This window comes from Tympanuchus pallidicinctus, unplaced genomic scaffold (genome assembly GCF_026119805.1).
Source record: "Tympanuchus pallidicinctus isolate F22 unplaced genomic scaffold, pur_lepc_1.0 scaffold3, whole genome shotgun sequence".
NCBI lineage: Eukaryota > Metazoa > Chordata > Aves > Galliformes > Phasianidae > Tympanuchus > Tympanuchus pallidicinctus.
The window spans coordinates 47,840,582-47,867,622 of record NW_026294747.1 but is presented as its reverse complement, the minus strand read 5'-3'; the positions used below and the strand labels follow the sequence as shown (position 1 = coordinate 47,867,622).

At 38.1% G+C, this 27,041-nt stretch overlaps 1 protein-coding gene across 3 annotated transcripts in view; it reads left to right on the top strand.

Annotated features, from left to right (window-relative positions):
• BEGAIN (brain enriched guanylate kinase associated) overlaps nt 1-14,012 on the top strand; it is a 141,397-nt gene extending 127,385 nt beyond the window's left edge. For all 3 annotated transcript variants that reach the window (XM_052695002.1, XM_052695001.1, XM_052695003.1), the window contains 3 exons: nt 5,104-5,211; nt 8,722-8,805; nt 11,909-14,012. In XM_052695002.1, the coding sequence (XP_052550962.1) occupies nt 5,104-5,211; nt 8,722-8,805; nt 11,909-13,282 (1,566 nt within the window). In that variant the 3' untranslated portion in view covers nt 13,283-14,012. The remainder of the gene's footprint in view (nt 1-5,103; nt 5,212-8,721; nt 8,806-11,908) is intronic.
• The last annotated feature ends 13,029 nt before the right edge of the window (nt 14,013-27,041 follow it).

Sequence of the window (27,041 nt, the reverse complement as noted above, 5' to 3'; positions counted from 1 at the left end):
CTTAATGAACCCATTTTTCCCAACTGGATGGCAAAACAGTCCTCTGGGGTATCAGCCTCTCCTAACAGTTCTATGCCTCACAAGCTGCGAGTTGTTTTTTTGTCAATGTTGGTGTTGTTTTATGTTTTGTGGATGTTTTGTTTTTATAGAATGATTCCAATGCGATTATAGAGTATGGTTATAAAATAAAATTTTTGTATCAAAAAGATCATGACTGGTGCTTGGTGAAAAAACACCAAGAAAACAATGTTACTCTGGTCTAAGAAGGTGGGAAGTTTCCAGCGTATAAGGGAAAAGAATGGAAGGGGAGAGTGAAAGGGAGAGAAAAAAGTTCTGACTGTATTCCACATAAAAACCTTGGAGGAAACATCCATCCTTCAATGTCAAGACCCTACGGATAGGATAACTGTGCCACTTTAGTGGTATTTGTAACAGAACATGTCTCTGCCTGTGTCATTCAGGTGTTACTTATTAGGAGGCATTTCTGAAGGAATGCTGCTGGCCAGCCTTCTTATTTGATCATTGCTTTGACTACTTATTCTCAGGATAGCACTGAAATGCTATCCAATGAAATGTTCTTTACAGGAACACCAAGAACAGATTTACTTTGCCATGTTTGAAAAGGCTGACATGTCCATAGAGCAGTACTGCTCATTTGCAAAACTGAGACTGATTTCTAAAGGTCTGTACACATACCAAAGCTCCCACAGGAACAGCAAAGGAGACAGCAAATATCCTGGCCCTAGTCAAGAGGCTGACATCACTATACTGCAAAACATTCTGCCACTGAAATACAGGAAAGCACTGAAGGGATACTAAAACACTACCAATGAAACAACCAGTTTTATCGCATCTTATCCATTTGTGCTAAAGGACTGCAGCTGGAGCTTTTGCTTTCCAGATCTGGTAATACACACACACACACACACACACACACACACACACACAAAAAAAAAAAAAAAAAAAAAAAAAAAGCCACAGGGAAATCCTTCAATTTGTCCAGAATATGATTATCTATTAAGTATTTCATGTTGTTTTGTCCTATCAAAACTCCTTTCACCCCACTTACACCATTAATAACAGATACAGAGAGCAGACAGTAAGGGTTTTTAAAGTCACACCTTACATTTTTCCGGATCACTATTTATATGAGGGGTATTTCAACTCTGACATATACAAACTAAAGGAAAAACAAAGTTTTGGGAGATCTTTGTAAATTGTGGGATGGGCAATTAACAATCACATGAAATTTAACAAGAGCAAGTGCCAGATTCTACCCCTTGGACAACCCTAGCTATCCATGCAGACTGAGTAACAAGGGGTTGAAGGGCAGCTCTGCAGAAAGGGATCTGGGTTTCTGGCTGATAGCAAGTTTAATCTGAGCCAGCAGTGTGCCCTCTGGCAGCCCAAAGGGCCAACCATACCCTCAGTGCTGCCACTGGGTGAGAGGAGGGGTTGTCCCACTCTGCTCAGTGCTGTGTGGCCTCACTGGTGGTTATGTCAGGTGGGGATTGGGGAAAAGCTCTGCCTCAGAGGATGGTGGACAGGGAACAGTCTGCTCAGGGTAGTGGGCATGGCCCTGAGCAGCTGGAGTTTAAGAAGCATTCTGACAGTGCACTCAGACATATGGTTTGGATTTGGGATGGTGCTGTGTGGAGCCAGGGGTTGGACTCAATGATCCTTATGTGCCCCTTCCACCTCAGAACAGTTTATAGTTATATCATTTGATCCTTTTGGAAAAAGCAAGTACCTCAAGAAGGATCTGAGCAGGAGGCAGCAAAGCTCATGCTACACACGGGTTAGGAGCAAAAGCCATGAGCATTTGATTCCCCGACATCAATATCAGAGCTGTGCACTGCTGGAGCCACCCAGCAGTATAAATTTGGTCTGACTCAGACGTGGGCACATGATTGCAGTTCTGGTGAATTAGTCACTGTGCACTGTACTCTCTTATGCTGGCTCCGTGCTGGGGAGAAGGCCAGGGCAAGATGCACCGAGCTGACTCAACAAAAATTTCTGAACAAAGACCCAAAGCATTTTGGATCACACTTCAGGAGTCCTCAGCCCAGCTGCAAGCTATTGGCATCTCAATAACCCCATTAACTTGATCTGTTCCTGAGTTTTAGGAGGCAGGTTCCTAGCACCTGCAGAATAGAGAGCAGTGCCAAAACAGAGAGGAGAGGTCACCAGCACCGCAGCATCTAACAGCTGCCAGGCACAAAGGTCTGCAGAAGGTGGTTATAAGTAAAATAAGCATCTCCATTTGTAACACATAATCATAGCATTGATATCATGATTCCCATCCTCCTTCCATCCCACTCCATCACTTATCCTCATTGCTGGAAAAATGACTGCCAGGCTGTAAATGAAAAGCTCTAAATTGCAGCTCCCAGTAGCTCTTTCAATGCAGTGATCCAACACTACCATGCCATATCTGCCAGCTGCACTGTGTTTGGGGAATCTCAGGTTGATGATCTCAGGGTTAAGCCTCTGTGTCATTGCTGTCTCAGGTGCACCACTGTAACCACACTGGATGAAGCCCTGAACTTTCAAAGTTGGGGACACCAGGACACGAAGTATGTAGTCAATGTGCCAAAGCCTTTCAGGGTTCTGTTCATCATTAAACTACCTCATTTTGCTGCAGTATGGTGTACTCCTTGCTTATGTGAACAGCACTTTTAAGAGAAAGTTGCTAACATACACTGGTGGAGAGCACTGGAGCAGCCATTCTTTCTCATCCCCCTCCTCCATAGCACTACTGAGCTAGCTGTGATTTGATGCCTATCTCTTGACACAGAGAATATACATTTGAACACAGATGAATTCAACAAATATATATATATACACACACACATACATATACATTTATACATATACTTTTTTTTTCTTAAATGATATTCAGTCAGGTATAAATTCTGGAAGAAGTTAGCCCGAAAGCTTCAGAAACTGAAATAAAATGAAACCATAATTCAGTCAATTCAGTATTATGTAGTGCAGTGAAAAAACACTGTTTCCAAAGCCTGAATCTGCTGCCTTTTTATGATTTCTGTCTGTACTGGAGCCTTTAAATCCTCAAATAGACAATCTTGCCTGAATAGTAAAGTATATTAAGCCAAGTAAAGTTTGGTTTGGTTAGACAAGAGCAACACTCATTGAAATCAGACCTAGAGCAAAAGGAGGCCCTACAGACCATCTGCCCTGGCACTGACAACAACTTTTAATTCAAGGATTGATAAAATCTTCAATACAAATAGTTATTTGGAAGATTAACTCCATACTCAGTGGACCTGGACCCCTTAAAAGCATGAAACAACTCAGAAAACAGAACAGACATCTTTTTCCAAAGTATTTAGGTACCTGGAGGTGCCAGTATAGCTCTTATCTACCTCATGACACAGCTAAATACATCTGTAACTGTAATCTCCAGTCACTCTCAAAGTTTTAGAGGTGCACAGATGTCTAGGAGGTTTACAAAGTGCCTAGCTATTTAGTTCTCATTAAAACCAGTGATAGTTAGGGCTTCATGTAAAGCCACATCTATCTGCCTAATTAAAAAATTAGCATCTAAAACATCATGCACCTTGTTCAAACCAGTGAGGCTGGAGTTCCTGCAAGTTCTCCAAGCTATGCTTTAGTTTTCAGTGACAGTCCCCAGACAACCTGCAGGAGCACTGGTGAGGTGGTCAGAGAGCTTGGCAACAGGAGAGATTTGAGCCTGAATCAGCCTCCAGGCGCAGATTGTCCCTAGAAAATAGAAGCATTAAAATAGGGTGACATTAAAAATGATATTAAAATAAGTTAGGCCAGACCTTCACAACAACACATCAGTCATATCTCCACTGTTTATAGCAAGCTATGGGCTCACTTACACCATTTTAGAACACATTTTTCTTTAAACAGCAGCTTAAGATGAGTCGCCACTTCTAATTTAATCACTCTTCTTTAATGTATCTTGGTGCTTTGCATCTAGATAATTAACTTTGATATTCATTTGGTGACTTCGAGGCACAAGCTCCTTTTGCTGTCAACTGTCTGACAAGACAGAGCATGCACTGATAGAAGACCTTCATGTGACCCTGGCAATATTGCATTTTGGAAATTTCAGTAGCTAATATAATCAGCCTGCTGGAGAAAAGCTTTCATAAGTTACTCCAACAATTTGAGAATGGAAATTGTGACTGCAAATTTGTCACTGGAGTGATTTCCTAGAACGAAACAGATGTACATTGAAGTTTACCTAGTTTCTGTTCTCATCGTACTGCTCCTTTCTAAAACAATCCTCTAGAAAACTGGCAAACCTTTTATTGTGGTCTTGCACCGCAGTTGCCTTGATCCCAGGCAGGACACACAGAAGTTACCATACATTCTAAAGTAATGTAAGTCTAATAGCCTAATAGCCAATAAATAAATGATCATTACAAAATATTTTTATATTTTCTGTATGAAATATATATAAAATATTTTTTAGGTATGAGGTGGCATAATAAATACAGCAATACAAAGATGGGACAGAAGGGGAGGGCCAAATTCTTTGCATTTATAATGAAAGGTTACATTCTACTGGTAACAAGATTAAATTGGTGAGCAGCAAAAAGTTTGAATCAAATTCTTATTATCCCACAGTGGATCACCTTCTGCTAGTACATGCTCTAACCCTGGAATCAGTCAAACATTCACATCAAGAAATGAACACACAGGACTTCTAAAACAGTCAGGATAATCAAGAGAAAAAAGAATTGGCTCAGACACAGCTACTTTCCTTTTTAAATACTGTTCTTCCATGTCACTGAGTATGGGAGCTAATGGCATAACTTAAACATTCTTGAAGCAAGAGCCAAGAGCAGCCCAAGCCCCTTTGAGGTAAGAAACTGGAGTGTAGTGAATGAGGAACAGCTGAATCTCAACTGAATCCTTTTTCATAGGCTAGCTAAAGCGTTCCATGGCTCTGCTTAGTGTGAGATTAACAGAACATAGCAAAAAAGTAGAAATAAAGATGTACTGATGTGTTGCACTTTTCCTTAAGTTTGAGAATGAGATCAAGATTTGAGTGTTTGAAATATTTTAACAGTGGAAAAAATACTGACTACTCCATTTTCTACACAGGGACAACATTACGAAGAAGAAAAGCGGGCTTTGAGCCATGAAATAATTGCACTTAATAATCACTTAATTGAGGCCAAGGTGACAATAGATAAGTTGTCAGAAGACAATGTAAGTATTTAATTATGAATATATCTTGAGATTATGCTCACTAATAAATTACGCTACACACTTCCTATGCAATTATAGGAATTTCTTATTGCTTACATTAAATGTAACTGCCACCTCTATAGTTAAAATCCTTATCTGATGCTCCTGCCATTTTGTAATTCTGACTGTTCTCTGGTTACAGAAACTTCACTGATTATTTTTCCCTTGTCTAACCTAAAACTGATGAGAAATTTATTCCAAGAATAAATTAGTTTACCATAGGTTCCAATATAGCAGACTGGTAGAAGCATCTTCAGACATGAAGTGTGGACGTGTCTTCATCGCAGATTCTTCACAAAGCCTGTAGGCACAGGATAGAATACTCCATTTCCCACAGTTTCTGTGATCTTTTAGTCTTTGCTCATTGACATGGAATGCCCAGAATAAGCGAGCTCTATGATTCATAGGTAGGACTGATGCAGCCTGGTTACTCAGATAGTCAGGTTTTCCCCAGCTATGGTTCACACTTTCCCTTTCTCTGTGTGAAATTAAATATTTTGTGATTGTCATCTTGCATCTCAGTAAACATTACAGGAATCATGCATGTGTTCTGCAATTGGCAACAAAACTCATTAAAATCCTTCCATGACCAAACCTAACAAAGTCAGTAAAGAAACATTTAGTTCATTATTTTGTCATTCTTAGACATTCAGTAAAAAAAAAAAAAAAAAAAAAAAAAAAAAAAAAAAAGAAAAAAAAACCAGAAAAATCACCTACAGAAGATGTTTTTGTTATTGCTCATTCTTCAACATACTCTCTTCCCATATGTCGTATGAAATTCCTAATCATAGCAGAAGGCAACTGATCCCATTAATTGTTGATGTGAATTATGATAAATTCATTAACCACTTTCCAGGTGGAAACAGAGTTCACAATCTGATCTCCTTTTACAGAAACTGTGTTGGAACAGCCATTGCTTCATAACTCTAATATCTATAGCTAAATGAACCTGATAAATGCAATGGGCTAACTTTAGGTTCAAGAAGCACAAATTCAAGTCTGGACTAATTCCAGCTGAAATAAGTGGAGTTATTTCACATTTGGAAATGGAAAGAAAAAAAATGGAAAGATGGAAAGAATGGAAAGAAAAATGGAAAGAAACAGGGAAGTTTTCCCAATATCTATTAATGCATTTACTATTACTTCATGAAGTCAGATTTAAGTCTACATTTGAAGAAGAATTTTCAATATTGATAGTTTTTAAAAGGTAGCTCAGACTGATCCAGAATAGAGTATACTCTTCCTCAAAGACAGAATTATCGTGAAACACAGTGATTATTATTTTACAGCCCAGGAACATTAAAAAAACAGTACTACTTCTTCACAATTCATCTCAATTCACAGCAAAAAATTCTACCCTTCGATATGCAGCATCATTAATGAAAGTAAAATTCCAGTGTTCAAAATAAAGAACTACAAAACAGTCATTTAAAATCATGCAAGAATAGACTGTGTCAAAGTGAATACTCCAATCTGAGGAGAATATGCATTTTTCTTGCCAATATTTCTTCCTCCTACAGCTTCCTCCAACCATATTTCCCCCTGTCCCTTTGATGGACATGTAAAATTATACTTTTTGGTGCAAAAATATATTTTGGATCATGAAAAAGCTTGTGGAATTTAGTGTTGATTACTGTTCTAGATGCCATAGATGTGGCTCATCACCACCTAGGTAAATAGGCATAAAGTCACTCCAGCCACACAGCATGTCACTGCATACTGAGAACACAATACTGAGAACTAGTTGGATGTGGCACATCCAACTAGTAAGAAATTTTTTGTAGTAATTTTTGAAGTAGCTAAAAGTAGAATCAGAAATGCTTTTCGTACTCCATGGCAACCACTTCACAGAACCAGAGCCTCGCTGCTTTCAAAGAAAGGATTCAATTCTGGAATGACTTCATTATCATGTGGAGGACTTGTCTATGCTATACATTGTACAGCAAAACTGTATGTGCTTAATGTGCCTGTAACACATCAGAACCAAGCACACATGCAACAGATTTTGCTTCCAAATTAAATTCTTGGATTCCTAGTATTTGCATCTGTTTTCAGGAATAAAGATAGCGTGTACCAACATGAAATGTAAGACTTACATAAATGAAATCTATCTCCTTTGTAAATTTAAGGCAGAAAACATCATGTACAGAGCTCACACAGACACAGATGCACAGACACCTATATAAAAGTATCTAAGGACCCTTAAAGAAAAAGGTATAAATCAACTAATGATCACAGATAAAGTACTTTTACTGGCCACATACCTCGTGGACTCCCAGCAACACTTTATTGAACACCTTATTACAGAATACCTTTAAACAGAGGGAATTTCCACTTTTCCTTTTAACAGAAACCTATCAGTTTTTACAGAAACAAGTGGAACGGTAAAACTCTGCATGTGTCGATATAAGATTAGCAGCAGAAGAAACTCAAATAATTTCAATATTCAACATTTTTTCCTTACAAATCTGTTCTTGTTTTCACAGACTAATAATAGTGGCCGAAGTGGTCAATGTTTTTTCATTTGTCTAATTGCCACACATGAAGTCGATTTGGAAGTCAGCTTAGTTTTTAATGGCACCTTGAGCAAAAGCAACATTTAATTCTTACCTACAAGGACCCAAAGATAATGGTTGAAGGATACAGTTACAATCATATGTCTTAAACTAAATTAACATGAAAAATGAGCTGAGGGCACATCTCTGTACAGAATTTTCCCATTAAACACACTGTGGGAACCATTCAATACAAATTAGTTCAAGCATCATGTTTAAATTTGCTTTTTCTCTTTCTGAAATTCTCACGATAGTTTCTGATCCGATAAAAAAAAAAAATGATATTCTGTAGCACAGTATGTTTGTAGTGAAATTTAAGTCATATTCTAGAAGATAAGTGGAGAGCCAAGAACCAGCAAGAAAATTTCATGAGACAAAGGATATTTAAAACAAAAAAAAACAAAAAGCAATATGTATGAATATGAATTTCTCCCACAGTCTCTTAAGACTCTTTCAGCAGTTTTTCTAAAGTAGTATCTCAGTGCTGATCTGCATAACACTCAGTAAAAATCATCTGCTCTTCAATTTTCTTTCTGCTTAAAATATTATGTTTATTTTCACCCTCATAGTTCCATGCATGTTAAAAGTACAAAGCCAAGATCCTAATGGTAAGTATTCATCTTCTGAAATGCAGATAGCTGCTGCATAGCTACAGTGTTTAATTTTTGGTAATTTATCAACCCTCACAGAGCAAAGGAACAAACTTCTCAACATCACACAAGAAATACAGAGTCTTAATGTGTTTAGAAGTTGAAGTATGCTCCAAACTTCCCCAGAGTCCTACTCTGAAACATTTATCAGGCATGGGTGAAAGCCACAAGTTTGCAAACTTGAAAAAAAAAAAAAGAAAAAAAAAAAAAAAGGCTATTTTTTTTCTATTTTTTTTCCTATTTTTTGTGTGTGTGTGTTTCTCCAGGAGCTCTATAGGAAGGACTGCAATTTAGCTGCTCAATTGCTCCAGTGCAGCAAGAATTACGAGAGGGCACATAAACTTTCTGAGGTAATGTGACTAAACCTGATGAATATTTGAAGAAATAAATATTACATGGAAAACTGGCTGTTTTATCACTTCCAGAATTTGTTTACCCCTTAGGCTTTGATTTCTTTTTTTTTTTTTTTTCACCCTTTAAGCAGCCCTGGGGGTTTTGTGCACCTGCTGCTATTCTGTGTAGCTGGGGAGGTGCTGACAAAATCAGTCAGTAATGGAACTTGAAGATACTCTCTGCTATCCAATACAATGCTTCTCGGCTGAACGTGTTAAATAGTAAAGGCTTTCACAAAACCAAAATGGTGAGAAATCTAGGCTGCAAAATATTGGGGTTTGTGGAAGGAGTGGGGACATAGTAGGATACAATCAATTTTCTTCGTCAAGTTATTTTCCAGTCCAGTTAATTCTAAACCTGAATCTTAAAACAGACTGGCAAACATCTTTTCTAAAGCAACCATAGCACTGCTAATTGAATTCCAAGGTAAAAACTTTAATTAATATTCTTGACTTCCAAGGAAACTGACATGAGAAAGAGACTCCTTAAAGGGGAGGCAAATGTGTCAATCAACAAGGCAGTCTTTGGAGATGCAGGATCTTCCTCAAAGCAATAACACCTTCCTCATGTATATTGGTTTGTTGAAGGTCACAGAGGAAAAACCTTCCCTTGATCACTCTCATCAGGTAACTCATCCCCAAGAACGGCCCCTTTTGTGCAATTCTGTGACAGAATAATGCAAAACCAAATGTCAGCCATTTCTAAGCCACTAGACTGAATAACTAGACAAATCTGACAAGGACTGATCAACATTCTTTCATCACATGGACAGTGATGTCCTCTATCTGAAGCAAAACTTCCAAATTTACCAATATTCCGATCCCATTCTTTTTCCTAATGGCTGACTTCATTTAACATTTCATATCTAGGAGTCATCATTACATTACTCATACCAAAATCCTCCTACCTGTTAGTAAGAATTAGGATCACAAAGGTATTTAGCAGCTCTCTCACAGAGAGCCATCACTGACTGGAATCTCCCCACAATTTCACAGACTATTATACACTTAATGAAATGGGCAGTCTTCACTCTCAACTCAGAGTATTTATTAATATACTGAGTGTAAATATTGTCACAGTCAATAAATTCCTCACAAGCACAAATATTGCCACAAAAAGTGTTGCATGTTACCAGGAAACCTGAACTACTGAACAAAATATTAATGACAGCAATATAGTTTTTGTATTGCCAGCTTCCACTACTGTAAGAAAAATATTATTTATTTTAATAATTTTCCAAATATAAATAATGTATACAAAATAGACCCAATAGTTTTGTTAAAGGAAACTAAATATTAGCTGCCATATACAGCAATTTCACATTAAATGAACTATATTTCTTCTCCTCGCTTTCATGGCTATTTACAGCAGCCTTATTTATTTACTCTTTATTCAATCTTTTTTGCATCTATACTTACTATGACTAATATTTCTGTTTGCCAGCAGATTGGCAATCTTATACTCTTTATTTCCAGTGGAAGATGTATGAGCTAATTATCAACATAATGATTAATCCAATATATCATAGAAAAAAACACTCATCCTACTCCGCAGTAACAAGAATGTCATTTCACAATATATCATATTTCAAATACACTGAATTTGGGGCATTAAAATATCTTCAAGCATTTAGTTAATATAGAAACCCCATACCTTATATACCATGTGAGATCACTAGAAGCGGTAGACAACTTGAATTCTTCTTGCCTAAAGAGAGGCGCAGAGGGCAACCATCTCAATATTTTTAGGGCTGTCTCCTCTAAAGAAACAAAGTTAAGGAGTGTGTTTGAAAGTTGTGGCTAAAAGTGCAACCACTGGTTATTTGGTAAAGAGAAACTTGATTTCTACATAAAAGAAAAAGTTAGATCTGAGAAGATTCCAATCAACAATTCAGGGGCTATTTTCTTAAGTGGCATAAACCAATATAGATATTGAAGTAGCTAACCCAAAAAGTTACTAACCCAGATACAAACTTAGCCCAAACATGAGCTCCATGGACATTCAGCAAGAAGAACTGTGTCAGCTATTGTGCAGCACTCTTTATGAAGGATCAGCAGTGCAGATTTTAAGTGAGCAAGGCCAAATATATATATATATATATATATATATATATATATGCCTGTATTACATTTAAATATTTATAATTTAAATATTACATTATTAATTTACCTGCTGGGTTTTTTGAGATACACCCTACAAAGTGTTCTGTCCCAGAACATTTCTCCAGAAATGGTCAGTCTTTGATGCACAGGAGATTTGTTGAATAATTTTGAGTCATTCGCCAAAGGAGTCATAGTGCATCTTTGGGTCATAGCTCTTATTTTAGCTGGTGTAGTAAGAAACCCAAAATGAAGCCAACAGCAGCTGCTGGCAGAGGAGGTTTATAAGGTTTGTCGATCTGACAAGTAGTGGTCCGATTGCTGGGACAAGGTAGCTGTTCATTTGCTTCTTTTCCCAGCACAGAAACACTCTTGTCATAGCAAGAAGTACCATTGCTTTCAGTGAAACCAACTTTCCCATCTCTTCAAATAACGTCACTTATTGTGATACGAAGTGCAGGAGCCAATTTGGCAGTGGGCTGGAGGCAAGAGGAGCGCAAAGAAGGCCGTAAGAACACAATATATATAATCTCTTCTTCTTTCCTCATCTCAGCAGAGACCTCCACACCCCATCTTCAAATCACACACATTGACAGACTGTCTGGAAAGTGTTGCTGTAGGCTCTAATTCCCTACGTGCCTCTTTAACGTGGTTGTTTACTCTGTTGTTTAGATTGTTTTGATCCAGCTAGAATTAATTTGGAAGGAATCATCTCAGTTTCATAAGAGAAGCAGATAAACACTTCTAAATGCTAAGTAAATAAATGAAATTCATCTGATTACATTTGTTTTCAGAAATGCACAGAGACTGTGGCCTTCACATTAGTCAAAGAACCATATCTGGTGAGCTACATAATATCATAAACTGCACTCATATGTCAATGCTGCATAAACCCAAACAGATACCAGTACTGATATGCATCCTTTTCTCCTATCCCCTCTGCTATCTCTTTATGTTACAGTTGCCATCTGACTTTCAGGAAAGAGTCAGCATCCATCTGGAAAAACATGGGTGCAGCCTTTCTGTCCCCTTGTGCCGCACATCTTACGCTGATACCATACCCACCTGTGTCATCGCCAAAGTACTGGAGAAACCAGATCCAAACAGCTTGTCTTCACACTTGTCAAGCCCCTCTACAAGGGATCTCAATTTTCAGGACTCTGCTGGAAAACTTGGGCAGAGGCCTCAGTACAAGTCAGACATCTACTGCAGCGACACCGCTCTGTACTGCCCCGAGGAGAGGAGGAGGGAGAGGAGACCGAGTGTGGACACACAAGTGAAAGACGTGGGGTTCCTGCGGTCCCAGAACTCTACAGACAGTACTGTTGAAGAAGATGGCTTCCATTCCAGCTTCTCTCACGAAGCCTTCCCAGAGTACATTACCTCTTTGCCAACCTCCAGCTCCTATTCTAGCTTCAGCGTCACATCTGAAGAGAAGGAGAACGCCCAAGCCAACACTATGACAGCCTCCCAGCAAGCAATCTACATGAGCAACCGAGATGAACTGTTCGAAAGAAAGTCACCTGCAGGTTACGAGCATCAGGGAAGCCCAAGGTTTGCCAAGTCAAAACCTGCACAGCACATGGAGCTTGCTGATGACAATGAGAACTCCCCCACGTTTACTCGGACTCTGCCTCCTTATGCAAATGAACCTTTTCATTTCTCAGCCATAACACCACAGCAGGCTTTAGCAAATCAAAAAATGAGGAATGAGTGCAGGAGCACCAACCTTTCAGAAGAAGACTTACCTGGGCGATGGAGGCAGTTGAGTGTGGAGGACATTGGTGCATACTCTTACAGGAACACTGGCAGGCTATCACCCTGCAGCTTTTCAGAGCAGTATTACAGCAGCCCTATGAAAACAGGAGACAGTCGAACAAGTCCCATCTATGCTAGTTACAAAGCAGATAGCTGCTCAGAGGGAGATGATATCTGCCAAAGCAGACTTGTGGATTCTTGCTTCCTGAGAACAGACAGTGGCCTGAACATTGACATCAGCACTAGCTGTAAACAGGACAAGCTGCCCACTTACAAAACAAAAGAATTAAGAGACCAAAAAAATGAAAGGATCACTGTCCAGTTATGCAGTAGCAAAAACATCGAAAATAGCCCGGTGTTGAAAAGAGAATATGTGGACGTGAGCCCCAACAGCTCTGCAGAGTCCCTCAATCACAGTTCAATAGAGGCTTCAGAAATCCACCAGTCTTCCATGGAGCAAGGAAGCCATTCGAGCATTCACAGCAAACAGCAGCAGTTTCAGCGGACTGGGAGTACTGGTTTGAGCCGGAAGGACAGCCTTACAAAAGCACAACTATATGGAACCCTTCTGAATTAGGCATCTTCCAGAACTGCAATAAGACCACAAGCAAAGGAAAGCAAACCACGTTTGATACTTCTTGTGAGCGTAAGGTTTAAGAAATGGATTATAAAATATATATTCATAATGGTACTATATGTTTGAAATGAAATCTCTCCAAAAATGTTATACAGCACTTTTCACTTAACATCCTTTCCACATGGGAGACCGTTCCCTCCCCTCTTTTATAAACCTGAAATATTTTTATAAACAAAATGGTATTTATTAGACTATCCTAAGATATTTGAGCAGAATTCTTTTCCCTTCAAGCAAGTTTCTTATTTATTTTTGTGCATGAGGCCATCTGTGCCTAAACTCCTGGAGGAAAAGGGTAAAATCATGATGATGGAAGTGAAAAAAAAAAAATCAATCCACCTGATAAAATACCATAAACTTCATGTGAAAAAAAAAAAAAGCAAAACTGAAAAGAATGGTGAATTTGAAAAAGTATATTTTTTAAAAAGAATGGAATTGTATCTTAAATTATTTCATACAAATGTATTTATGAGTGACTAATGTATGCACAAAGTGATACCAATATTTTGTTCTTTTAATCCACTGTGTTTCTGCTTTCCTATTTTTCCTTGTATACTACCTCAAAAGTAATTGAGGGTTTCTTTGTCACGTTTTCTGTAGGCTTGCATTTATATTGTCTAAAATGCATGCAGTGTCATAATTAATACTGTATTTTGCATTACTTAATAAAAGACACCAGTGGAGATATTTTGTTGGGTTCTTTATCCTTTGTTAAAACATACCCTGGACAACAGTGTGTTCTGGATATTAACAGTCCAGTAAACGTTGATGAAAAAAGCTCCTACTTACGTTGCTCTCCAAAGGACCTGTCTAAACCACAGAGCAATGGTTCTCAGCCTTTGACTCCTGGAATTGTAAGGACTGCTTCTCATCAGCTTTGGAAGGTAAACAAAGAAAACAAACCAGTTGTCAATAGCTTTAAATTCACTGGGAAAGGCTCTCCATATTCTAAAAAAAACTTGAAAACTGTGTAAAAGTTGTGACAAAAGTTGTGACTAAACCTCCTTCTCTATTATGTATGTAGCTGGCACAACTCTTCAGGTCTTTAGAACTGTTATTTTCCACAATTGTCCTTTTTCATACATATTTCAAACACAGACATTTTTCTAAGATTTAAGTAAAGTCTAACCTTCTGCAGCCCATACCAATTTCAACCTCAACACTGAGAAGCCATACTTCTACCTGTAGTTTTTGTGTTCCCTCCACAGTTTCCTGTTCCTCACCATTCCATCACTAGGGAGCGTACAACTTGAGCAGTCACAGAAGGGAGAGAAAAAAAGAGGAAAGAAAAACAGAAAGAGGGAAGGAAAAATCCTGTGGACTTCTTTTATGGCTTCAGTGCAGCTGCCTGGTAAGAGGCAGAATACAGCAGTAAATGCTAAATCATTCCTATAAGTCATATTCATTAAACATGTATCCTGTACTTGAAATATTGACTCTGACAGGTACTGGTGTGGAGAAGGATCTTACATAGTGCAATAAGTGGTAGTAAATCAGTAAAATCACTGTGGAAATCTGAAAATCTAGTACCTATAAAGCTAAAATGATGTTATCATTCATTATATATTAGGAAAAAAAAAACCTCTGTTCTCTGCCAATTCTCTGAATATAGCCATTTGTCAAGTTACTATGAACCAGGACACTAAAACTGCTCACTTTTACATAAATGTCTTAACTCACAGAGTTTCAATTCATTTGGCATCAATATTTCCCACTGTTTCACATACAGTTTACTCACGTTCTTCATGAGTAACATAAAAACGTGACCACTATTTATACACGCAAGTACATTCTGTGCTATTTGGAAGACCAGGCACTAAGTTCTTACAGTTCCTCAGAGACCTGTACCACTGCTGAGGAGAACAATGGTAGTTAATAATATCACACAGGTAAGCCACAACAGAAGGTTGAAGTCAGGCTTATTTCTGTAAGAAAGCTATTATGCACCTTGCTCTTTTATGCTCTCACACAGCTTTTGGGGCAGGTTGCACCACACATAAAGCCACTGAAATCAATAGGGAAAAATATATAGAGCACCATATTATTTCCCAAATACCAACTATTTCTATGGTAGAATCTGACCTGCACTAAATAGAAAACGAAGGTCCAGAGAATCTGCTACCTCCCCTTCAAAACACTCAATGTTGACTCACTCAGGTTCCTAAAATTTAGGCAGTCTAAGGCAAGATATTCATTTCTTTGGTCAATGAATATATGGATCTGTATGCAAGGTGAAAATTAACTTTTATCTCACCTTAAAAATATATAAGCTATGGAAAAATAACTCCTGATATTTATGAAAAGAATCACACTATCAGACTGATCCTTTCTATAATTTAATTCATCATCTGATATTAAACTGCTATTTTGTTAATTGTACACAACTTTTTCTAGGTATTACAGATCTGATTATTTAATATGCTGTTATGTTATCTTTTCTTCTGTTGCAGTTTCAAAGCCTGTTTCTATGCTTCACTTCATTCTCTTTCTCAGATTATGTGGATTAATATGCAAATTCAAAGCAGACTTTTCAGCCAATTAGTACAGAGTTTTTCTTATAAAATAGCCTAAAACCCTTTAACATTTTTACAGTACAGAACAATCTGCAACCCTGGAATGAAGTTCAATCAAAGGGATCAAAATAGCTAGTTACCCAACTTTAATGCACTGATTATTTTAAAAACTCCTTTAAATCAGAACAACTGACAGTCAGTTTGCATATTTTTAATGAATGCAAGAGAAAAAAATAAAAATTGAAATAATTTTTCTCAGATTTACTGGTTTGAAAATTGTTAATTTTGTGTTGTTGTTTTTTGTTTTTTTTTCTCTACCCAAGAAATTTTCAAAGATTATATTAAAGGATTCTGTCTTTATTTTGGTACATTCTGCTTTGATTTCTTGAGACAACTACAGAGACCAGAGGTGGGAGGCTAGGAAGATACAAAGTATTTCACAAGCAATTTCAATTTCCTGTATGGAATGCTTTAATTCTATGCCTACTTTCAGTTTTCACATTGAGAGCGAGTCATTCAAAAATCCTGTCATGGAGCCGATTACAGGAATATATAGTCAGAGATATTTAAGACTGGCTACTTGGATTTCTGTATGTTTTCTCTCCAAACTAAGTTCTTCCCTCACATGGTTCCCTGTGGCTTTAGAATGGCTCTTCTAGCACCAGGCAAAATCTCAAGCATGGATTTAAAAATCACTGAAGATTTAGGAGCCTAACTCTGGTTAAGAACAGAAGAGATGGGAGAGCAAATCAATAACGTCTTGTTCAGAAGGATTTGTACTTTCTTTCAAGTGGAATGGACATGATTAAAGCAGTGCTTTCAAAGAACTTACATTCTATAGGACTTTTATGATGAAAGGGACATCCAAAACATTGTTCTCAGAATATCTTACTTCCATTTCTCATTTAAGCAAGTCCAGTCTGATGAACTCGATATTGCTCTGACTGTAACTCCAGAAAAACAAAACAACTGATCTTCATTTAAAGAAAAATCCCCAGATTCCTGCAGCTGAGAATTTGCCTCAAAATAGCTTGTCCAAAGGATATAAAAGTCTGATTTTCTCTCAAGCATTATAAAACTGCTAAAGTATCTCCATGTTACATCAAAACCTCACTTTTAACAGTGATGACAAAGCATTCAAATTCTATATGCAGGGCTTGTAGTTATCCAGAACAGGATTTTTGCTTTGTTCGATTATTACATTTGCCATGAGTAAAAGCAGAGAAGGTGAGGAAAATAAGTGGCAACTACTCAACAGTGCAGTGAAGCAGAAGATATGAAACATCATTTTAATGAGAGCAATGTGATACCAAAGAGTACACGACACAGGACACTGCTCACAGAAACACAACAGAGGTTGAAAGATCAGAGTGAGGAATGGCAAATCACATCACAAAAACAGATAAGAATTCAAAAGTGGGAAATAGGGTACAGTTCACTAGGAAACAATGTTATATAAGTGTTAGGAAATTAAAAGGCGCAAATGCATTTTTTAAGATGTGAGAATATTTTTCTCACTCCAAATTAAGGTTAAAATGAATCAAATTCTCAATAAATGTGAATCACAAATATCTCTTCCTTTTAAACTTTTTAGAACCCTATAAATAGCTGTATTTTTAATGTCTAAATCATGGCAAACCCCAAAATACGTAGTTTTCAATTCAACAGTTTCTAAATTCTACTCCCAAACTAGAAAATGCATCATGTTAATCTTTGCCCTTTCCAGCACTTTTAATTAAAAAGAATTTCCACTCAAAAATCTGTCACGGGACATGATTATACAGCTGCTAAAATTGATTTCTTCTACTTTAATTTTAATGTACTAATTTACATCCTTTGGACTTTCTTATAGAATTATTCTTCCCCACTCACATTTACAACCTTGTAATTCTTACAGACCCTTATGATATCTCTCCTTAAATACTGCTTAAATTGTGTAGGTGTAGTCCAGTCATTTTTCTTTGGAAGACACTCCATTCAGATCTCTAATTCATTTAAATTCTTTTCAAGAAGCATCTTTTTCAGTTTTCTACAACTGGAGTGTTTTAATATGAACACTGAGCTGGGTCAAACATTGGATTCAAACCCACTGAACAAAGAAAGAAAGAAGAGAAATATGCAGATCAGAGTGACTGGATCTTTTTTCCCAGAGCTGATATTCTCAATAACAACAGGTAGTTGGACAGAAATTTTCTCACTAAAATAAAATTTATTTTTCACATGGCCAAAATGCAAGTTTGCATTTTGATGAAGAGTGAGTCTGGCCATGTTTCTAGAGTTGAACCTTGTTTCCTGAAAATGAGTGCGTTGAAAAGAAAGGATTTCTCCTATACTTCCCTTTTTCAGCACTTGCACAGAAGCATGCTGGATGATCCTAAAGAGCATTGGGTTTTCTTATGATAGACTTGAGTCGAGTGGAATCTGTTTTTATTCTCCTTCTTTCATTCTTCTCAATCCTGACAGGATTGAGAAACTATTTTCAGCAATACTCACTTCAATTTGTGTATTTTCAAGCTTTATATGGTTTCAATTGCAGGTTTGTCAGACTCCAGTATCCCTCTTACAGTCAGCAGATCTGGAAGTGCCTTAGTACCAAATTTTCTGTGCCTGTGAGTCATAGAATCATAGAATCACCAAGGTTGGAAAAGACCTAAAAGATCATCCAGTCCAACCGTTCACCTATTCCCAATAGCTCCCACTAAACCATGTCCCTCAACACAACGTCCAGCCTTTCCTTGAACACCCCCAGGCTCGGTGACTCCACCACCTCCCTGGGCAGTCCATTCCAGTGCCTGACCACCCTATCTGAAAAGTAATACTTCTTCATGTCCAGCCTGAATCTCCCCTGCCGTAGCTTGAATAGCTGTGATAGTCACCTATCACAGTTTAATTTTCAGCCTTAAAATTCTAAATCAATTTTTAGGAAAGGGCTAAGGTACTTTCAAATGTGCCCAGGATCTGCCAGTTTTCAACATAAGCACTAACTCCTGGTGACCATGAGCAGGATTAGGCATTAGGCAGGATGATCTGCTTAGATTAAATCTTGGCATGATCCTGTATGTATGGTGTTACATCAATGTTATCAGGAGAAATTCATTGTTGTCTCAGTTTTTCTTCCATAACTTTTTTTAAAAGTCTCATTGTTATTAAGCAACGTTACCAATTTCATCATTCTTAATAACATGTCACTCATTCCTCTACTGTTGTTTTCTCTTTGTATTTTCCATGACTACATTGGAAAAGCTGTTCTTAGTTACAGTTTTTTTGTCCAGCTGAAGCTAAAAAGAATAACTTAATTTTTCATGTAATTAAAGATTTGATAACTGTGCAGTGGCTGCCCTTCAACCGAGGATCAATCTTGCCCTTCTTGAGAGGATATTTCATTATCTGTAGACCCATTATTTGCCATGAGAATTTGCCTAAATATGAGCCATATCCTATAATCCTTCACAAACTAGTTAAGTGTACGTATGCTGTCCCTAGTGGATAGCTACTAATCATTTTCATGCCAGACTTTACCATTGGAAATACAAAGATGTTGAGTTTTAACTGCACAAGCAGCTGAAATTTTATCGCACCAGATCTGCTTGAGCATCAGCTTGGTGTTTAAGGCATCAGTCATCACCATGAAGGGCTTAATGTTGTACTGCCATACAGGCTTTGGAAAGTTGCTGTTTGGAGCATCCTGAGATTTCTCTTCCATGAGTTTCTGCATCACCAACCTTGCAGAGAAGTGCACTCTACGTTCTGCCAGATACGAGCTGCTCCACGATGCATATGGACCCCCTTCCTACTTCTGTGGGGAGTGACAATGTCCCTCTGGCCTCCAAGAGGAGAGAGCATTCCTGCAGACAATTATTACAACCCAGAGTACAGAGAATGTCTTTATCTGAAAAGGGCAAAACTGCATAGATACAAAATGCAATTGCTGGAAAAGATCCCTGATGGGAGTTAAATACCTTCTCAGCAGCATGCTCAGCACAGACAGATATGCACTAATATTCTAACTAAGATTCTTCAGAGAAATTCTTATTTTTGAAGTCAGCTCTAATGAATTCGTATTTAAATTTATCCACCCATCTAGACTTTTCCTTTGTAATTTATGAATCAGAGCAGATATACACATGAGCTGCAGAGCCACAGCAATATTTACTATACAAAGCTGAGCAATGACAGCTCTGTGATTTAGAAGTGAAACAGCAGCAAGTCTCAGATTAATTAAAGTTGTAATATCAAACCCAGTCAGCATCCTTTCCCATTCCAGTTCTATATATGTGACATTCTAAACCAGATTTTCAGCACATATGTGTTATGAATTTCAGCAGGTTCCCACTGAAGCCCTCACTTAATTCAGCTCCTAAAGTAGAAAGCCTCTCAGTCTGGGCACCAGCTGTGTATCACAGCACAATGAGGAAGCCATGCACTGGACAACCAGACAGCAAGTGGCCCCTCACTATGAGGACCTTACTTTGCCACTGACCTGGTGAGATGGGAACAAGTAGGCAGGAGCTATCTAATATTAGATGACAGTAAGGATCTTGGTCTAATTTATGGTATTTATGTTATAACTTGGGAAATAACAAATGAAAGTTTAATTTCTCCACCCTGTACTTAGCACAAGAACTGAATCATAGTTTTCTGATTCAAGTTCACTTAGCTGTGCTTTCAGAATTCACAGTAGTCTGAAGGTGAGGAAGATGAGACCTAAAACTGCAAGAAGTTAAATGCAGAACTGAATCTGAGCACCAAAAAAATGCTGACAGACTTACCATTCACAACATATAAGACGTTCCCACAGTCCTTAGGGTATATTATGAAAAAATCCCAAAGAAAAAAGTTGCAGACTATTTTCTTTCATTCTCATTTTTGGTTTTTTTGCCCCTCTCCCTTTAAAGAAAAGATAATGTGTCATATAGTGATATGGGAGTTTTTTTTGCTAGAACTGCCAGGACTGCCTACAACAATTTGACTTGTGTTGGTGCGGATAAACAATCCAGAGACTAAATTAGTTCAACAGAAGTGCACTTGTTACTCAAGAAGAAAAGATCTAAATGAAAAAAGCATTAGTAAACACCTCATTACTGAGATCTCAAAGCCCAGGAAGCCAAGATGGGGAAACACAGCAAATCCAGTGAAGTCACACTTTTCAAGCAAGCTGAACACATATTCTATTTGAAATAGATTTAGATGGTCTTTTATTTTTCTTTCAAAACCTATTGATGATGAAGATGAAATGCACTTTTTGGCACTCCAGACAGCACCAATTAAACATGATTTCTTGCTTGAGCTCCTCATAATTCCACTTGTCTCTCACTTCTAAGCCAATTCTGTTTTGAGCTTTACACTTCTGTTTTGTTCAGAGAGAAAACATTGCTCCCACTCAAACAACCTAACTTCAAATTCATTAAAATACACAATTCTCAATCCCTACCAAAAAAGTTATTGTCCAACTCTTGTGCATCATTTATTTAAAGTTATTTAGTTAGAAAAAGTTGTTCTTTTTATATTGTAAGCCTATGAAGGGTGGATTGTCTCTTATTATTTGGTTATACAGTACTTGACACATAGTCTGTTGACTGTAATTGCATAGGCTATGCATACTGCTTTACCTGCACACTTTATCAAATGTTTTCTTACCCTTAGCTTTTTATCCTTTTGGATATGAAATCTGAAACGCTCTATTCATAGGCCAGTCCTTAGGCTATGGTACCTTGCCCCAGGCCCGTGCATACCTCACATATTGTTCGAAGTTCAGACAGTTCGCGTTATCTCTGCCAAGATCAAGAGTGAATATGGCAGACTTTCAGCCAGAGCTCCCAGAGCCAGAGGGCATGGCATTGCACTTGGACAGCTCTCCAGTGCCTGTAGAAAACGCATTGCCGTTGGCCATCCCTTTCTCTTCCTGGTTGTTTCTCCTAGAAAACTCCCACACACTGAAACAATGCGTTAGTGGAGCAAATGTGTCAGCATATACTACTGAACTAGATTATCTTAATGATCTTATCCAACCTTAATGATTCTATGAGTCAGAAATTACTAGAGAGTTGCTGGGTCCCACCTCAAGTTTCTACAGGTACTGTACTGTACGCATCATGTTTCTTAGCATTCTCCAGCTTATACATACTTGCTGGTAAGCCAAAGTTGTTTTATCAATCCACACAAGAGATCTATTAAAAAAAAAAAACACCTCTCCTGTCACAAACAACCTTGACACATCTGTACCTTCTTCCGTTAGTGCCATCCAAAGGAGCTAAACATCAAAACTAATGGATTGCTTAGAATCTTTTAACACTGAGTATCACTTCACAGTCCTTACAAAAAATAGATTGTCCTAGAAAAAAAAATAAAAAGAGGGAGGCTTCAAGGAGGTAGGGCTGTGCAGTTTGTTGGAGTGGTGCAGCTATTACCAAGGCCAGAAGGAAACATTCATCATCTGAGAAGGACGTTCCAGAGATACCCCACTTATTGCAGAGCAGTGGCAAAGCACTTTGTTCTGCAGATGGCCAATTTGTGAGGGTCTTGAGGCAGCCCCAAGAGTGCAGCACTGCTGGCAGACAGCAACAAGAAAAGTCTCTTTCCCAGTAGCACATCTGAGGCTGTTGGCTGTTCCATTTTGATGGCATTTATACTGTACAAATCTAGGATAATTCCCTTAAGGCTCTCAGTTGCCACACAGATACTGCAGCACTTTCATACTCCATACAGTAACAATTGTTTTTATTATCAGTTTTAAAGTCACTGTAGGCTGTCTGGGCAGGTTTTGATGTTTCATACTGCAAGGAGCTGCCCAGCTTTGTATATCGCAAAAAGTGCTCCTTGAAGAAAATATGTAAAAAAATATAGCAGGAGCACAAGAGAGAAAAATGGATGTTTACATTCAATATCTTGGAGTATACAATCCTAATCACTGTATAATAACAAACAGTACAACAGTGAGATACATCCAAAGGACAAGGAAGAAAACAGCAGCCAAACCTGGGGAGCCACATCCTCAGGCTGTACACTATGGTTAGATTTACTGCTGAACTTGCTGCCTGTTGTCCAGACAATAGAGACCCAAAAGGAGGAGAGATGATCAGATCTGAATTACTAGAAATATTCAGTTCTGAATTTCTCCACAAGCTCATAGGGAAACCCTGCAAAAATTGCTGAGTCTTCTTCTGTTGTAGCTCCACACTTGTGGAGTGGACATGGAGGCTGCAGCTACTTGGAAACATAGAACAAAGGTGAAAAGGCACATAGCATAACTTCAATTACCTCTCTACATTTTTCCTAATTAATTGTGCTGTCAGAATCACGTTTCTCTCTTTCTCTCTTGTGCTGGATGAATTAATCGATTTTCCTCTGCTCCAGCCCTACAACAGTAAGGCAGAACTTTCCCAGTGCATTCAAATGTTATCATTTTGACATTCATCAGCATTTCTTCTCCTCTCTGTGCACTAGTCAGAAAGTTTTGGCATAGTTTATTTATAATACATTCATTTCATGCCTCTAGCCATCCTAGGGACATCTCATATCTTATAAAGGCTTTGAGGCTCACTTTAAACCTACTGGTGATTCACAGACCGCACTGACTCTGGAGCATCACATTTAATTGCTTTACACATCTGAATCATATTAGAATTATTCAGGAACTTAGACAAATAAGAATACAAACTGAAGATGAACTACCCATCTTGATTCTTGTCAGCATAAGCCTCCAGAAGCTACAGCAACCTGCTCTGAATTCTATTTAACAAACGAATTTCCATTTGACTGCTGTAATACATTGTTTGCCTAGAAAACTAGCAGAGATTTTTGCTGGGCTGATCATTTATATTTGCATGTATATCTACATCCTGATTACGAGGAAGATATTTTCTACCATAATGCATGCTAACTTACATGTGTTATTACTCATTATGACAATTCTCTTACTATTAGAAACTTCATATTAATAATCCAGATGAGTCTCAGCCCCCTAGCAAGAGAATTTGATGTGAAACCTGAGAAATAGATCAGCTGTATTATAAAAGCTAGAGATACATTTTTTGGCCTCCTGGAGTCTACTGATTATTTTTCTCTTCATAATAAGGGTGCCAGGCAACCTGTTTGCTCTAAATTTTTTATGTATTGCACTGACGAGTACAAATCCTATCCTGAAAATATTACTAAAAGACAGAAGTCCATAGCAGCTTGCTGTCCTTCCTCAAACAATGCATTTTCCTGTTCCCCAGCATTTTTGCCAAAGGACAGTTTTGTCACAGGCTTGGATGTGCCAAGATCAGCCTCTCAGCCTCTCTGAAGAGATGCTGCTAGTAAATACCTCACAGACTGTACTCACCTTGCAGCCCTCACACTGCATTACCAGTGGGGATTACCACTGCCACCAAGACTGAGCTCTGCAAGTGCACATGAGCATACGCTAAATGTTTAACCCAGGGATTTGCACATCCTTTTAAACCATCTACTGTCAAATCCTCCAAAGCCCTGTAGGAGCAATTTCCAGAGTACAGCTTGAGAACTCCCATACAAATACAGCAGAGAGACTTTTAATTATGAATATCTTTCACCTGCTGGCTAGAAGCTGCCTCCCCTGCAGCAGTCTTTACCTGCAGGAGAATGCAAGTGGATGCCCAGCACCCAAAAACATCAGCTCTTCTGGAGAAAAACTCATTGCTGCTGCATCTTCCAGCCCCATCTAGTTCCCCATTATCTCTGCAGGGCTCTGCAGATGGCAAAGAACCAGGGACAATGCATTGCTCAGACAGAGCTAATTCTGCTCACAGGGAACATCCCTCTGACACACAGCCCTCAAGCTCAAGGGACCTGACATGAAATCCCACATCTGGGGCTCTCTTAAGAAATTGGAGAGTGAAGTGGCAAATGCTTTTTGCACTTCTCACCCTGATGCCTTCTCCTCTGAAGTGGTCCTCTGCAAATAAAACTTCATATTACACTATGACAAGTGTAATAAAAAATAGTACAAGATTTTTACCTTTAGCGTGTTACAAGAAAACCTCAGGCTATCACGAACATCCTAGATTTATCAAAGGGTCAAAGGGATATTGAAGAAAACAGGCTTTATCCCCTCACCGGTTGCACACGTCATAACACTGGAAGATGATTGTAAATAGCTGCCTGAACAAAAAGGCTGTTTTGAAGACTAGTTTCTGGTAAACTCAGCATTACACCTGGAGGAAGAGCAAAAAAATTGTTTCATATATGCCTTTTTTCACAAATCATGCTATTATTTGTCTGATGACAATTGGCACTCAAAACAGACAAATGATGCCTCTTCTGTTGATACAAACATAGTAACTCCCCAGACACAGCTGCTGTTCAGCATGTTTCTAGGGGCCAGAAGAAATGACAGTTGAAGTTGTTCAACATCAGGGGTCTTAGTGTTCTTTCCAGGAATGGTAGGAGTGCTCTACATACATACAATAACATGACACTCCTTTTTCTTAGGAGCCATCACAGACTTACAAGCAGAGAATAATTAGAAACAGACAAAAAAAAAAAAAAAAAAAGACATTTAAAACAATTCTTGGGATAAGTGGGAGAAGTCATATTTAAAAGCAAAAAGAAAAGATCTATATAACTGTTGGGCCTGCACCACGACGTTATGTGGAAGCCTTTATTGGAATTTCTCGAGTCATCTCCAACTGACAGCAACATCAGCATGGATTGGACTGAGCCCCATATGAACGTAAAAATAAATCTCCCAGATAATGTAGTAACACTTCAAATGTACTTAATTGCCATGAATTTTTCTCAGGCAGATTTAGAGTAGTACTTGCTCAAAGGGGAATGATTGCGGAATTTGAAACGTAAGCATTTAGAGAGCAAATTAATGTCTAATTATGAGTGCTAAAAATAAAAACAGAGCTATTAATTTCAGTAGCAAATGATGAGCCCTTATGTTATAAAGAAAAATAACAGCACCCTAGAAAATATTTGAAGAGACCATTGATATTTTTTGCCATAATTTGCTGAAATTACTGCCAAATTTTTCCTCTGACAAGTTCTCTTATGAAATTGTTTTACATTGTCTCATATAGTTCCTACCTTCAATGAAGATCTCAGGTTCAGAAATAACTAATGCAAAGCTAATGGGAATCTATTAAACTAAAGGAATTTGGTGAATAGCTGTGTTGAGAAAAGCCTTCTAGCTTGAATAAAGACACTATTATCGGGTTTTGGTGCACCATATCATTTCTCTCAAAGGTCTCCCTTGACAGACACCTCAGTAAAAAGCATTTTAAAATATATCACAAAGGTTAACATTCTGGAGACTTTGAGACTGCAGTTCCTGAGGCAATTTTTCAACATCCTTTAAAGAATACTGAAAAGGGGATGGTAGTGAAAACGAAGTCACCCTGCTGCCACCCGTTATTCGTACCATTGTCTTACAGCTCTCCCCGGTACCAAGGTCCAAAACAACCAAAACATCCATACAGGCACAAGAAAGCAGGATTTTTCATTAGGTGGAATACCAGTTCAGAAGGATACTTTGCCTGTTGAGTATTTCCATGAGCACATGTAAACCTGACGACAGAAATTTTGTGCTAAAGTTCCATAAGAACTGGTCAAAATGCAAGCAATTAGGCCAAGAATTACATTGAGTCATGTTTTAATCTTGTTAAAAAGAACACATCTGCAGTTGTTCTACTGACATTTAATCAATTTGAACCAAAGAGAATGTGCACCTTAATGTAAGCAATTCTAAAAGTAAGAGGAGAAATTGCTGATTCCCTCAGAGAGACCTTGTCAGGCTTCTCAATCCTATACTTTGCTTTCTCTGAAGGGCATTCAGAATGCAGCAAACAGCAAAAATCCCTGAGGATACATAATTAATGTGGTACTTCAGCTGGTATGTTCAATAAACAAGGAAAGTATTCTATACATCATTAAGAAAATAGATTATTAAAAATTGAACTCTGAAGTAGAGAGGTACAAATGTAAATTACATTAGAAGCTTGAATCCCAGGAGCATTGTTTTTAATAATGATACAATGCATGCCTCTGTTCCCTTCCCCATAGAGCCCTCAAAATGCCAATTACCCATGGCAACACGCAGCTTTGAGTGCATTCAGCAATTCATTTGACACTGAAGCAGCCAAGACTAGACTGCAGTAGCAGTGACAGTTTACCTTCTGAAAACTAAAATGCTGCAGAGCTGTCCTGAAGAAAAAGCCCCAAACCTA